At 30.5% G+C, this 13,863-nt stretch overlaps 4 protein-coding genes and 2 long non-coding RNA genes across 10 annotated transcripts; 4 read left to right on the top strand and 2 right to left on the bottom strand.

Moving 5' to 3' along the window:
* The first annotated feature begins 210 nt into the window (after window positions 1-210).
* Window positions 211-1,985, top strand: LOC143361807 (uncharacterized). Its single transcript, XR_013083526.1, has 2 exons — window positions 211-1,226; window positions 1,306-1,985. It is a non-coding gene; the product is annotated as an uncharacterized LOC143361807 (long non-coding RNA).
* On the bottom strand, window positions 1,359-6,288 carry Stt3b (catalytic subunit 3B of the oligosaccharyltransferase complex). 3 transcript variants are annotated; one of them, XM_076801492.1, is made up of 8 exons: window positions 5,934-6,283; window positions 5,636-5,842; window positions 4,743-5,441; window positions 4,358-4,668; window positions 3,289-3,829; window positions 2,739-3,200; window positions 2,442-2,532; window positions 1,359-2,290 (listed from the first exon to the last, which is right to left on the bottom strand). In XM_076801492.1, the coding sequence occupies exons 2-8, from the start codon at window positions 5,812-5,814 to the stop codon at window positions 2,210-2,212; spliced, it is 2,364 nt and encodes a 787-aa protein (XP_076657607.1). In that variant the 5' UTR covers window positions 5,815-5,842; window positions 5,934-6,283; the 3' UTR covers window positions 1,359-2,209. The 3 variants fall into 3 exon arrangements, with proteins under 3 accessions (XP_076657607.1, XP_076657606.1, XP_076657608.1); XM_076801491.1 differs by having other exon boundaries at window positions 5,636-6,284; XM_076801493.1 differs by having other exon boundaries at window positions 2,144-2,325; window positions 5,636-6,288.
* Window positions 6,289-6,967: 679 nt separating this feature from the next.
* Window positions 6,968-8,442, top strand: LOC143361881 (uncharacterized). Its single transcript, XM_076801587.1, is given in 4 exon segments — window positions 6,968-7,215; window positions 7,283-7,450; window positions 7,523-7,802; window positions 7,805-8,442. Coding segments are annotated over 4 exon segments (1,053 nt in total). The 5' UTR covers window positions 6,968-7,106; the 3' UTR covers window positions 8,301-8,442.
* Window positions 8,443-8,579: 137 nt separating this feature from the next.
* Window positions 8,580-9,297, top strand: LOC143361879 (follicle cell protein 3C-1-like). Its single transcript, XM_076801586.1, has 3 exons — window positions 8,580-8,935; window positions 9,003-9,074; window positions 9,159-9,297. The coding sequence occupies exons 1-3, from the start codon at window positions 8,666-8,668 to the stop codon at window positions 9,267-9,269; spliced, it is 453 nt and encodes a 150-aa protein (XP_076657701.1). The 5' UTR covers window positions 8,580-8,665; the 3' UTR covers window positions 9,270-9,297.
* A 7-nt stretch (window positions 9,298-9,304) lies between these two features.
* On the bottom strand, window positions 9,305-13,784 carry LOC143361880 (uncharacterized). 3 transcript variants are annotated; one of them, XR_013083544.1, is made up of 3 exons: window positions 13,625-13,784; window positions 12,959-13,016; window positions 9,320-9,460 (listed from the first exon to the last, which is right to left on the bottom strand). It is a non-coding gene; the product is annotated as an uncharacterized LOC143361880 (long non-coding RNA). The 3 variants fall into 3 exon arrangements; XR_013083543.1 differs by lacking the exon at window positions 12,959-13,016 and having other exon boundaries at window positions 9,305-9,460; XR_013083545.1 differs by lacking the exons at window positions 12,959-13,016; window positions 13,625-13,784 and adding an exon at window positions 12,037-12,172 and having other exon boundaries at window positions 9,355-9,460.
* Window positions 9,909-12,878, top strand: LOC143361878 (uncharacterized). The gene is made up of 5 exons (XM_076801585.1): window positions 9,909-11,066; window positions 11,128-11,213; window positions 11,269-11,584; window positions 11,889-11,992; window positions 12,053-12,878. The coding sequence occupies exons 1-5, from the start codon at window positions 9,911-9,913 to the stop codon at window positions 12,743-12,745; spliced, it is 2,355 nt and encodes a 784-aa protein (XP_076657700.1). The 5' UTR covers window positions 9,909-9,910; the 3' UTR covers window positions 12,746-12,878.
* Window positions 13,785-13,863: the final 79 nt, after the last annotated feature.

Consider the following 13,863-nt stretch of genomic DNA (forward strand, 5'->3'; position numbering starts at 1 on the left):
GCAAAAGAGTTAGTTTTCTGTTAATAATGTTCATTAATGGTAAATATTTTTTGTTCACAAATATAAATAACAAAATTCGTAAATACAACACAGTATGTATACATAAAGTAACCGATCATTTGAAAATGTTCCATATATTATAATAATTGTTCCTGCCGAGTAGATGTACATGTATCAATAATAAATATGTGATATATGGTATTAATATATAGTAACATCTGGTGACATATCAAATGAAGAAGATAATTAATGAATAACAAATTATGAAATAAATTATGTATAAAATATCTATGGTAAGTATTATCTAAGATAGGTAGGTATAGGTGTCAATACACTATACTACATGCAATAACTATCTAAAACTGCGGATAATTTTTATACGTTTTACAACCGCACACAATTTTTATTCTTCATATTATTTTAAAATGTACTTTATATATGACATTATTCAACTAATTAATTAATAAATTGTTGAATTAAATTGTCTATTCGTATAATGCGAATTATAATGTGAACAAAATTTGAATAGTTCATAAGTCTAGTAACCTTGAAAAATTGTTACCACCAATCAGCTGATTTTGACATTTAAAAGACTATAACCTATTCGCGTCGAAGTATATTGTCGAAGACCACCTGTTGATGTGCATATTTTGTTTGTTTACTATAATATTAATTATTGTCATTGTTAAAAAATTAAATGTAGTTTAATATTAGAAAGTATTTACATTTAAAAATATATATACAATCTTCTATGGATACACGCATGCATTTATTCAACAATATATCACGTTTTATTGCATAATTAGGATAATTGGAAAGAAAGAATAATGAATATATTATATACCACAAATTGAATACTGCATATAATATTACACATTCAATAGCAACTAATATGTACTTACCATGTTACATATTCATATTACAATATGTATTATGACCTAAATTTTATTGTGTGTGAAAATTTGTAATGTTCAATGTTACTGACACGATTATCGTTTTGTTTCATTCTATACAAAAGGTACAATAACGTATTTAGTACAACTTTTATTCAATTATATTTTTCTCTTATTCTTTTTATAATTAAATATATATACACAATGACTATGTACACAACTACCTTGTGCACTTAACATTGCTTCAGCTATAATTTTGTAATTGTATGAACACATACATCCATTAAAATTAGTAACTGTGTTTGCGTAATGTACCCATCAATGGTAAAAAACGTACTTCACAAAATCAATACGAAATGTACCTACAATACAAATAAACATATAATACAAATAAAATATATTATCTTTCAAGAAAAGCAAATGAGCAATAAACGATTAAGTATCATAAGATAATAAAAGATATAATACATTTTAAAAGATATTTCTATTACATCAATTTGTTTTTTACATTCTCAAGTTCTTTATACAGAAAATAAAAATAAACGTTTGAATAATACAAGTATTTTCAAGTGACAAGACTCTTATTGTAAATGTTCAACAAGGTACCGTACAATAAACTGTGTACACATAACACATTTTCAATCCCTTTGACCTCGCTAGCTGAATATTTAATAAATGTTGTTTTTCACTTTGACCGGTGAATTTTACTTGAAGTTTAATATGTGTTACACGAATATAACTAAAGTTTATCATGCATTTTTTTTTCTATAATTGATTAAAGTATAATTGCATGTAAGTACTTAGAAAGCATTTAAGGTGACAGCGATTGACACAGAAGTAAATGAAGCCGCAAAAAATAGTTAAGTACACAGAAATTTCAGATGTATATATACAGATGTAACTGGCTAAGGTCATAAATAATGCAAACAGATTGTAAGAATTCATTACGAAATTAAATGTGTCATGTATTGTGGTATAGTGAAATTATGCCTACTTTTTCTAAACGATATGCAAGATAATTATATTTAGTTAATATTTAGAAGTCCTGAAAATTCAACAACAAATAAGCAGTTTTGGTGAAAAAAAATTAAAGGTATGATCCCTTTCTTCTTATATTATGTTTATAAAAAACAATCTTTCCAATTGTTTTAAATGTTGGAAATTTTTTTTAATTCTATTTTTCGATTGATTCGATTTGTAATGATAACAAATTCTTAGTTTGAGGTATAGTTTGTGGTAGATCCAAGGGACGGTAATTTTTTTTTATTACAAAAGTTGTTTTTGAAAACTGTTATGAATTAGATAATAAATGTTTGTTACGTAGTTCTTCGTTGAAGTTTCTGTCCTTTAATAATAGTTGGCCGGCCTTTTATGTAACCTTTCTTGCGGCGTGGTGTCTGAAACATTAATATCCAACCCCACACAACTTCAACTACGTTTCAAGGTCACGCAATGTTTTATTGCAAAAAATGTAAAACGATACGATTCACATTCCGAAACACAAAACTTTATGCTATTTTGCTTCATCATAGGAACTAAGGAACTCACCTTTTTGCTGATGTATGAATTGGCGTTACGTGCAACAACTCGCTTAGATATTGGAATACTAGGTCTATTAAACTCGTTCGGCTTTTTCACCCTAAAAATTATATTTCAATAAGCGTGCGCATAATTGATAATATACGGAGTGTTCAGAGTAACGGACGCTCCGATTTTACAGGCACTTCTGCCAGTATAATAAGAAACATTCTTTTATTACACTACTAGAAATATCTAAAAACTCATGACGACCATTACGTTGCTGAACACCCTGTGTAGATCATACTCTCGTCGTTATACTATTACCTGTAAATCCTAACAAGCCAGTGTTCAGTGGTATAAGCTTCTTCCAAATACGTTAATTGGAAATTCTTATACCCTATTTCTGCATTACGTGTACGATCATATCCATAAGGTGACCGATAATCGATCTTAACTTCTCCAAATCGGTAATAACATAACTTGTACATTAATGAATTCAGAAGGGTAGGTGAACCTTCAGAATTTACACGAAACTCTCCTTTTTCAGTGAAATAATCACTTTCCCGAATATCTTGCGGGTATTCACCTTCGGCAATTCGTACCATCCAAAGGAACTTATTGACATCATCACCAGAATATCCAATCATTCCTCCAAAAATAACTAATACATAATCTACATCTAGAGAGGTCATAATTTCATAGGCAGCACTTTCATTTGAGCTCATTGCTTTTCCAACCAGAGCTATATGAGAGTTATTCCAAGTATTATTGTCCACAAGTGTAGTTCTAAAGTAACAAAAAAAGGAATGTTACTGCAACAGCATATTCTGCAAAGATACACGTAATAATAATGTTCTTGTTATTTTTTCAGTACCTATTAGCCATTCCAGCAATTTGATAACCATAATCCCACCAACTCATAACTCTGGCATCAATAGGTGTATTTTGTGCCAACCAGTAGTAAGCTTCTCTGAAATCATCTAATATGGCTCTTCCACCATCATTACTATATGTTGCCAAAACAATTGAAGGACTCGAATATGCGTTATTTGTAACCCAAGTACAATGTAAGGTAAACATCATCATCAATATAAATGCGCCAAAAACAACTCCATTTCGTAGATTAATACCTAATCCATCACCATTTCCTCTAGGTCGCTCATGTTTCATTCTACGAAGTTTACCAGCTTTGTCGTACAATGCTCTTCCAGGGCTTCTTTCTCTTTCTTCCTCACTTTCTTCTTCACTTGCATTGCTGCTTCGGTCATTTCTTTCACTATCTTCCTCTTTAAAGAATAATTCAAGAAGATCACTGAACGCTACGCCAGCCAGCATACATACTATGGGTGTCAAAGTGAGCATAAGCCTCACCATCACTCCAGCAAAGTAAACAGCGCTTATAGCGTATAAAACAACTGTAAAAGAATGATCAGTATTGAAATTAGTTCACGTATAACAAAAGCAGTGGCGTCACTAGGGGGTGCGGCCCGCATCGGGTGGCACCCAATGTTCTCAAACGTATGTTAAAAAATTAAATTTTTTACGATTTTAGAGCAGTAAGCCCTTATTAAAATGATCATTTCTTATTTGTTGAGAAACTTGTGGGAGATAATGGTAAGAGAATGCAGACCAATAGGTGCTCTGTGTAGACCCTAATTTATCAACCCCTGTATTAGTTTTTGTATTTGGTAAGTGTTGTTCTTTTTTATTTACCTCATGGTTCTGTATTTAAGTTTGTGATGATTAATCAATGGCTTGTAATATTTAAGTTCTAACAATAAATGATATTCCCTATGAACTCTAAAATCCATGCTATCTAACGACCAAACATTTTATATAATATATATCGAAGAAGGAGAAGGGGTGACACCATGAATTATAGCACCGGTTGACACCAACGCTAGAAACGCCACTTACAAAAGTATTGTATCATTAAAACTTACCAAAAACACGTTCATCATTAATATGTTTAATGCAGTACCAAAGCCCAACTGGGAATGTGGTAACAAGAATATGCAAGTCAAAGAGAAAGCTAAACCATGTTGTAGGTTGATGTTCAGATACAGATGCTATTATTGGAATGTGTATTTTTGCATAGCCAGTATCCCACAAAGAATAAAATCTTCCGCTCCAGGGTGCAACGATACCAGCATAAGTTAAACAGATCAGAACCACAAGAAGGATACCAGCTGTTACTGCGACTATTCCTCCAAAGTATTTCATTTCAGATTTAGTAAGTACAGTTCTCAAATACCTATAATCATTGAAGGAAAAATGTTAGTACAGTAAAAATTTTTTGTGTTACTGTTATAGGACAAATCAATGTACCTGAGAGTTGCTACGAATATTAATAAACCAAACACACCCCCTGCAGCCATATGCTCTGATGTTCTTATAGGTTGAAAACCAACGAATGGTATTTGCATACTTAACAGAAGTCCCAGTACATAAAATGTAGTGTAACTAGTAAACAGACGACTACTAAACCGGTTCATAACCAATAGTGCAAAAACATGGAATGGAATTAAATTAATGATAAAAACGTAGCCACCCCATGCGGATACCATATAAAAGTAGGACAGAGCAGTCATTGAAGCCCAGAAAATGGAACCAGTTTTAACTGACTTAACCCACAGATAATATGTAATTTGTAAAGCAAATATAGCTATGCCTTCATTGTCATAACTTCCAGCTACAGATCTTGAAATGTAACCAGGCACAATTGCAATGAAGCATGCCGCGAATAAACCAGCCCCAGCACTCCATATTTCTTTCGTTAATAAGTACGTAGAAATGGCAGTGAGGCCACTAAAAATTGGAGCTAGGAATACACAAATATCTCTTATGTGCACTGGAATATTTAATGAATGTAATATATAATGGATCGATCCAGAAGTGATCATTAATCCAGGATAGACGGTTCCACCGACAATACGACCCAATGGGTACCATGCTCTTTCATCGAACCAGTTTAAGAAATTATAAAATCCATGTTGTACCATATACGCCGTTGCTCTGTAGTTAAACCTAGATTAACAAAAATTGTTTATAACTATAAAGATTAATTATTACGTTATACATATATTATTATATGATTTAAATTAAAACTGTTTTATTAAAATAACAATGATATTACAAATTTCTTGCAGTGAAAAAAGAAGGAGGAAGATTGAACGAAATTATGGTTAAATATATGAACCTTAATGTGATAATATACATACCAAGGATCGAATTCATGTATGATACTTTCGAAACGTATTACTGCAAAGAGCCGAGAGGCGAATCCTGAGATCCATGCTAGTAGCAAAACAGTAAATGTAATGAGGGAACTAAGTCCTGCGGCATTCGTTAACGTAGAAGTTTTCATTTGCTTCGATGTAGGTTTCTTATCGGGAAACATATCTTTTCTGGTATTTGTCGTGGACGATCTATTTGGCAACATATTTTCTTGAAATTTACGAACGTAATGAGAAATATTTCCGTCAGCTTTTACCAAACATTTGCCAGAAACATATTTACGTTTGTTTCCATCCGGCACGTTGCAAATCAAGCAGCCAGCAACAAATTACCAAATTGCTAAGCCTAGGCTAGGAGGCTAAGACACGTCAAACGCCGGCTACGTGTTAACTATGACTTCCACACCGACCAGTCGTTCCCACTCGCATAAGAAATTGGACAGAGGTACGGTACGTTCAAATATGTGCTTTAAGCGCCCACTACGCTCGATACGAAGTGTACCAAGGCACCGATTGGTTTCGTTAACAAAACACCAAACCAGAAGTAATTTGTCTGCCAATAAGATTAATTTCGTGACAATTTCATTTCCATCATCGAGTGTATGATCTACATCAAGACGTATAGCCAGACATAAGAACAGAGTGAGTTTTCATGCAAACGTCATATCCGGATAAATTGACTCCTTATCACTCCTTATTAGTTAAACAACCGTCCCTTACAGCACGCTCCAAAATTAATGTTTTCCGTTTATTATATTTATGGTTGTAAAGCAGAACGGTCTTTCTATTTTGAAAATATTGCCGTTTAAAGTTTTAAACATGAATTTGTTATCCTTACCGGGCGAATTACAATATGTATAAGTACTTACACAAATTATGTACATATATCTTATCTGAATTCTTATTATTCTTCCAATTCCATTGATCTAAAAAAAATGTTAGATTATGTACACGATTGAGATTAGAATGTAATCTGAATCTATATAGCGTTGTAATGCTGTTTTACATGACCATGTTGTAATTGTTATATTTTACTTAATTGACAGAAAAAAATACAATGGCATTAATCGTCATTGAACGCTGTACTATTATTAAAGAAAATTCGATCTAAAAAGGATCTTATTGTTGCTTTATCTTAATCTTAATTCAACCTATTTTTTAAAACTTACGCATTTTTGTTTATCCTTTCTGTATAATGCATCATTTTCTACAATTTTTAAAATTATTATTTTGAAAAGAAAATTGTTTTGATGCATTTTTTCTTTTAAGAACATGAATAACGTCTTCCAGACATCGATTAAGGCATAAACTGAAATTCTTCTAAAATCTTCAATTTACGTCGTTTCTTTATTTAGTGTAACAATACAAGTCATATATAGATTAAAAGTACATTCGTGTATGCTGAATAAGAACGATCAAGGCGAAATATTTTATATACCCTAGAAAAAAATTTCTAATGTTTACTACTAAGGAGCGACTGTTAAAACGTACTGGAAAAAATGCTATTGGTCGTTATGAATTTTTGAAGCTTTTAGCTACGGAATTTAAAACCACTAAGTCTAAAGGTAAAGTGTGTATAAAACAAGGTTATATGACGGTTCACAATCACAATTAATATTATTGGTTTCACAGAAGCCAAAGAACAAGTACTGGCAAATCTTGCTAACTTTGCTTATGATCCCATTAATTATGGATATATAAGACAACTTCAAATAATTGATTTATTCCTTTATGCGTTATCAGAAGACAATGTAAAGTTAGTACGTTTTGCAGCAGGAGGTATTTGTAATTTGTGTGTTGGTAAGTATTTATTTATTTACAATAAAACTAATACTAATAATGGTGAATGATTAATAAAAAGTTATTTTTTAGATCCAATAAATAAGTTGTACATTTTACGTAATCGCGGCATTCAATTATTAACATCCCTTCTTTCTTCACAAGATGAAGATATCTTACTTTCAATAATTGCTTCTTTAATATTTTTGAGTACACCTGAAGCAAAAGATGAAATAACCAGAGATATAATTGACAAAATATCTGAGTTTTCTTTGAATCATGATAGTAATCGTGTAAAAAACTTGGCGATTGTGTTTCTGAACGACCATTCGAAAACAATAACTGAACCTAAAGATACATGAAATATATTTTTTATTAATTGATAAACAGTACATTGCATAATAGAAATTGTAGTAATCTGAAAATGAAGCTGACAAAGACAGTCTTAGAATTTTTAAAAAAATATTGTACAGGGTCTAGTGATTTAGCTAACTCGACAAAAGGTTTAAGAGATATGAATACTGTGAATGAAATATCAGTTTTCAGAACAATTACAAATGACGATATACTAAATTTTTCAAAATTAACTGGTGATTACAATACAGTACATACTGACTCTGCAAATAATCTTGTACACGGTGCTTTCCTTAATGGCTTAGTATCAGGTGTACTTGGTACAAAAATACCAGGCCCAGGAACAATAGTAGTACAACAAACTCTCGCCTACCCAAACCCATGTTATGCAGAAGATAAAGTAGAAATAAAAGTGCAAATACTTTCTAGGAGGAAGATTATTAAATGCGAGTATGTTTGTATTGCAAATGGAGAAAAGATAGTTTTGAAAGGAGATGCAAAACTCATAAAACGTTAGTGCACCATGTTATGATCGTGGTCATTGTCATTAAAAAAAACATTAGAAAACGATCTTCGTTATATTTATTCACGTTTCCAGATTGTATGTCTGTTTATAAATAAAGAGTTAATTATCTTGTGTAAAGAATGATTGCAAGACACCTACAAAATATTGCTTATTATGCATATAAGGTTTGACCCACTTTAATTGCTGACACAATGAAACATGTACCTTTAATATCAACTGCAGCCGCTGGTTAACGTTCATTCAGTATTTACAAGCGCTTTATTTTGCTGGATTAACATAGTCAGGTGAAATTTTCTAATTTAAAAATAAAATAAAAAGTTTAGCACTGTGAACAAATATTTTTCTAAAAACAAAAAATGTATTATACACATATACTACTGGTAGTTTGCCTTGGATCTGTACTCGCAAATAACCAAAGAAAATCAAAAGTTTTAAATAACACTCTTGAAGGAGAAACTACTGAATCTCCTTTTGGTTGTGTTTGTGGAATTTTTTTAAGTGGTCAACTTAAGAAGGGTAGTAAAGATCAACCTAATGGAAATCCTGCTCTCATCCACGAGCAACCTGGAATATTTCCATGTACTCCAGGGGGAAATAGGCAATGCACAAATAAATGTTTAGATACTGTAAGTAAATTTACAGAAAGACATTTATTTTTTATTCTATTGTGAAAATGATTAAATCTCATTACAGATTATTAAGTACCTTCCGAATAGTCCTACAATATTGTGTGGGTCACTAGAACGTGACTGCCATAAAGAGAAAGTAAGTATTTTTGTGTTATTATATTATATATAGATGTTATTTTTAAAATAGAAAATAATTAATATAAATGTACTTCTATAATAGGCTCATTTATTTATTAAAAACTGCAAACATGAGTGGATTAATACGAACTTGTCTGCTGGAAGAGAATATTGCTGTAAAGATGGAGCACCATATAAATGTCCAATTTATTAAAATATGTGTAACGCATTTTGTAAATTTTTTTATTTTTATAAATTAATGAACATGAAATTCCTTTTATTTAATAAATTATATTTTTGCTTGCCCTTAAATTTTCCACTTGAATGTCCCGCTTCTTGTCTAAATATAGCTTCAAGATCGTCACCTACACTCCACATAGAATCAAAGGAATCCCGGATAAATATCTGAAATGGTCATTCTATAATTAGTCTTTCAGAGATGTGAAACTGTTTTCCACTTTGTGCATCACAAAACAGAAATATTTTCCATCGTTAAAGATAACTATTTATAAACTGACATGTCGTGTAGAAGTTTGTTCTTTGATTTTGATCGGTGCTAATAGGTCAAGTTCAAGCATAACCCTAATAACAATATAGATGACAATGTTAAATTTAAATTGATCAGTTTAATCTCATGTCTTATAAACTTCAATCAACAGTTACTACCTAGTCTTTAGAATCATTTTACTTTTATTGATGCAAAATGAAAAAGAGCCATTGTTATTTTTAATTATCACTAAATAATTTTAATAAAATTGGAATATCTAGCAAGAATGAAGCATAATAAAGTCTTACTCTGACAAATAGTGAATATTTTGTGTTAACAATTTTGTAATTAAGGAATTAGCAAAAAATATGTGTGCACGACTATTAGCGTGTCCTTTATGCTCTCAACCAGGATTCTTAACATTGGATGCACTACGAACAGGATTAATAAGTGTAGCAACTCGACCTCTTTCATGCCCAGTATGTAATGAGATATTGCTTGGTATTGATAAATTGACCATTCATTTGTTTAGTCACACTATCAATTTGCATAGCAACAATACAGTGGAACCTTTGAAACATACAAATAGTTTTATGAACAATAACAATTCAGGAACAGTACATAATTTGCAAAATATAAGTTTTCATGATTGGAATGTATGTAAGGTACAAAGTGCCAATTTAAAATCTTCTAAAAATGTACAAACTACAGAAAATGAAATTCCAATTTTAAATTCAAGAGTTTCTATACAAGAACAAAATTTGCCTGTAAATAATACACCTCAAGTTGCATTTCTACCAAATTCAATTTGCAAAAGTGAAGGAATAAATGCAATTCATAAAACACATGAGAATGATGAAATAATGCCAAAAGTAAACAAAGAAATGATACAAGAAACGATGAGAGTAAATTATGCCACACAGAATTATGTTACAAACAATATTAAACATGCAAACACTGTTCAAGATCATGCTCAAAGAGAACACGAAAATATACAAAATTTTAAGCAATGGACTGGGAATCAACATTGCGAGGAACAAACTTCTATAAATGAAAATATAAGAACAGAAATTAAAGACAGCTGCAGCACTAAACAAAACTACAATGAACAAGTAACGTCAGTGAATAAATATCCAGTAACAAGTGTTACAACAATTTGTACTAATACTGTGGTGGAAAAGTATAACGATGAAAAAAGTGAGCAAGATAATTCATTAACTACATGTAATGAAAATCAATCTGAAATTTTGGAGAATGGACAAATATTGTCTGAACTAAAACAAATTAAACCATCGCCTACAAAGGAAAAGATTGAACGTTGTAATATATGCGGCTTTCACTTTCCTGACTATAATATTTTACTTTTACACAAACAATTAGTGCACATGATCAATGAGAAAGATTTGAATGTCATTCCTGAAAATTTTCTTAAAAGTTATTCGTGCCATTTATGTTCTAAAATATTTAAGATGCGTGGTAGTTTAATGGTTCACATGAGAGTAGCGCATATGGGATACAATTTAGGTACTTTGTTAATGTCATATACATATCATAGTTGTTATATATTAACAAGAAATGTTTTTAGGTTCTTTAGCTAAAGGTGGACAAGTAGAACTCATATTTAATGAGAATAAATATAATTGTCCAACATGCGGAAAAATATTTAAAAAGGTAAGACAATTATTTTAAACAATTTTTGAAAATAAAAATGCACTTATTATTTTAGGAGCAACATGTAATACAGCATTTAAAAACTCATGAAGCAAAGCAATGGGAATGCGATGTATGCAGTAAAATGTTCACAACAAAATATTTTTTAAAAAAACATAAAAGATTACATTCAGGAGAAATGCCTTACAAATGTAATATATGTAACAAGACATTCACTTTCCAACAATCATACCACAAACACAGATTATATCATAAAGACGATAAACCACATACATGTGCAACTTGTGGCAGGTCATTTAAAGAGCTATCTACTTTGCATAATCATGAAAGAATTCATACTGGGGAGAAACCTTTTGCATGCGAAACTTGTGGTATGTGCCTTTTTTAAGATGATTTTCTACAATAAATGCTACGAGAGTTTTGGAATAAAGCATGTTTTGTTTTCAGTTATTACTAACGATTTAACATGGAGTGTTCTGTTTCTACAATGTGTACATAACAAAGTTTTGTGACCGTTGACGCTACTATAGGTGTAGCTTACACATGAAAGTTGAAATTAATAATAAATATCAACACAAGACAATTCAAACTGTTATTGCTGTGTAATGTTTATTTTAAGAACAGTACTTATAGTCATACGTAATATTAAGTATGATAAGTCCTTATTTCTTTTAGGAAAGTGCTTCAGACAACGTGTATCTTATTTAGTTCATCGTAGAATTCACACAGGTGTTATGCCTTATAAGTGTACAATATGTGGAAAAAATTTCAGATACAAGGTATGTTATAGTTGTAAAAATGAAATATTTTATAATTTCTCTACCTGTTTGTTATAACAGGTAAGCCAGAGAACTCATAAATGTCCAGCACAACAGATGGGAAACATGCAACAAACGAATAGTATTGATCTCCAGACACCACAAGTAACAAATACACAAAATTTGAATAGTAATTCATGTAAAATTCAGAAGAGTTGTATAGAAGAGAATCAACCCATTTTGAACGTAATAAATGACGAAGAAAATAAATATGTCCTAATAATAAATACTCAAGGACAACACCTGCTAACAAAGGAATTAAATATTAGTAATTCGCAAGTAATTCAAGAAAAAGAACAAAAATTGGATGAGTGCATGGGTCCAAACGAGGAAATAAGAAACATTTGGAAGAATAACATTCCTGATAATTCTATATTTAAGGAATCAGATGAAATATCTACAAAACTGTATACAGAAACTGAGAAACCACTTCAAGAGGATACGAATGACTTATTTTCAATGATAATATCTCCACTCGAAAATGGATTATCTTCTCCCACGACTGAAATGGAACATTTAAGATTATCATCGCCAGCACAAAAAGAAGATGGTTTAAAATCTTATAATAGCTTTAGAAATACAACGCACAAAGCAAACATAGACAATACAAGAATGGAACAAAGTTTTAATAGTCATGATAACGTAACGAATACTTTACAAACTATAAATGAAGAATCTTTAAAGCAACTTCTATATGGTATTAACGAAAAATAACTACAAAATTAGTTATTAATGAGTAAATAGAATATAAATGATTAGCCTCTGTTGTCTAAAATAAATAGACAAAATTTCTAAACGTTATGTTATTTAAAATGTAAAGTAAAATCTACCAAATATTTTAAGAATATAAATAGTGTGATTATTTATTTAAAGATAAATAAATGTGATTTAAATTTATAGAAATGATAAATAATTGTACATATATACAACATTTAGGATTAATGTTCTTTTTGCTTTAATCCTATAAATTTTTTCCTTTATGCAACTTTTAAACAAACATTTTATCATTAATTACAAATATGAATCGGTAATTATGAAATGTTCATTTTTAATCGAAATTGAATTGAAACTCTAGTTGATATGTATATATGTTTCTAGTAAATTATGTACATCAGAATTAATTTTACTACACTTATCGTTTTGTAATACAGTAGCAAACGAACAAAAATATATTACATTAAAAACATGTTATTTATTTTATAACGACGATGTAACGACTTACATATTTTGTTCGTTGGAAGCCGTTGCCGATGTGTTTCTTTAAATAATGTATACAAAATTTCAAATTTTATACTAAGATTAATAAAAAAATAACAATTGTACAATTTCGTTTTATTTGAAAACGATGTAAACAAATAAATGTATGAATTATTATATTCGATAGTTCTGTATTAAAATATATTTCTGTCAAAACGAAAAGAATTTGAATGGTTAATCATTAATCCAATTGATGACTAATAACTTATTTTAGTTAATTGCGACGATACGTCAGTTAAATCAGAAAACTTCGCCCAACTCTAAGACAAAGTTATTTTCAATTATATGTCAATTTAATCTTCTAATTGAAATAAATTATTTTATTACTTAGCTTACTTGACAGTGCTCTGTCTTCAAATTATGGTCCCAATATTTGTTTATAGAAAAGCACGTTGCACCTGCAATCCTCATTTTTATGAAATGAAGCCATAAGATTATTCTCATCACTGATTGGTTAATAACGAACAAATGGTGAGCGTTGACCAATCACCGCATAGAAGCGCTTCATTTTGCTGCATAAAGGAACACACGTGTTTCTGTCAAGTCGACCGAAACCATACCAAAACTACCTGCAT

This window comes from Halictus rubicundus, chromosome 15, assembly GCF_050948215.1.
Source record: "Halictus rubicundus isolate RS-2024b chromosome 15, iyHalRubi1_principal, whole genome shotgun sequence".
Lineage (NCBI taxonomy): Eukaryota > Metazoa > Arthropoda > Insecta > Hymenoptera > Halictidae > Halictus > Halictus rubicundus.

Excerpts from the sequence above, each read along its gene's own strand:
- Stt3b (XM_076801491.1), bottom strand. The coding sequence starts at position 5,856 with ATGTTGCCAAATAGATCGTCCACGACAAATACCAGAAAAGATATGTTT. Across the intron at positions 5,442-5,635 it reads ATACATGAATTCGATCCTTG|GTTTAACTACAGAGCAACGG; the intron begins GTATGTATATTA and ends TTGTTAATCTAG. Across the intron at positions 3,830-4,357 it reads TAATGATGAACGTGTTTTTG|TTGTTTTATACGCTATAAGC; the intron begins GTAAGTTTTAAT and ends ATTCTTTTACAG.
- LOC143361879 (XM_076801586.1), top strand. The coding sequence starts at position 8,666 with ATGTATTATACACATATACTACTGGTAGTTTGCCTTGGATCTGTACTC. Across the intron at positions 8,936-9,002 it reads CAAATAAATGTTTAGATACT|ATTATTAAGTACCTTCCGAA; the intron begins GTAAGTAAATTT and ends ATCTCATTACAG. Across the intron at positions 9,075-9,158 it reads GTGACTGCCATAAAGAGAAA|GCTCATTTATTTATTAAAAA; the intron begins GTAAGTATTTTT and ends CTTCTATAATAG.
- LOC143361878 (XM_076801585.1), top strand. The coding sequence starts at position 9,911 with ATGTGTGCACGACTATTAGCGTGTCCTTTATGCTCTCAACCAGGATTC. Across the intron at positions 11,067-11,127 it reads GCATATGGGATACAATTTAG|GTTCTTTAGCTAAAGGTGGA; the intron begins GTACTTTGTTAA and ends AAATGTTTTTAG. Across the intron at positions 11,585-11,888 it reads TTTTGCATGCGAAACTTGTG|GAAAGTGCTTCAGACAACGT; the intron begins GTATGTGCCTTT and ends TATTTCTTTTAG.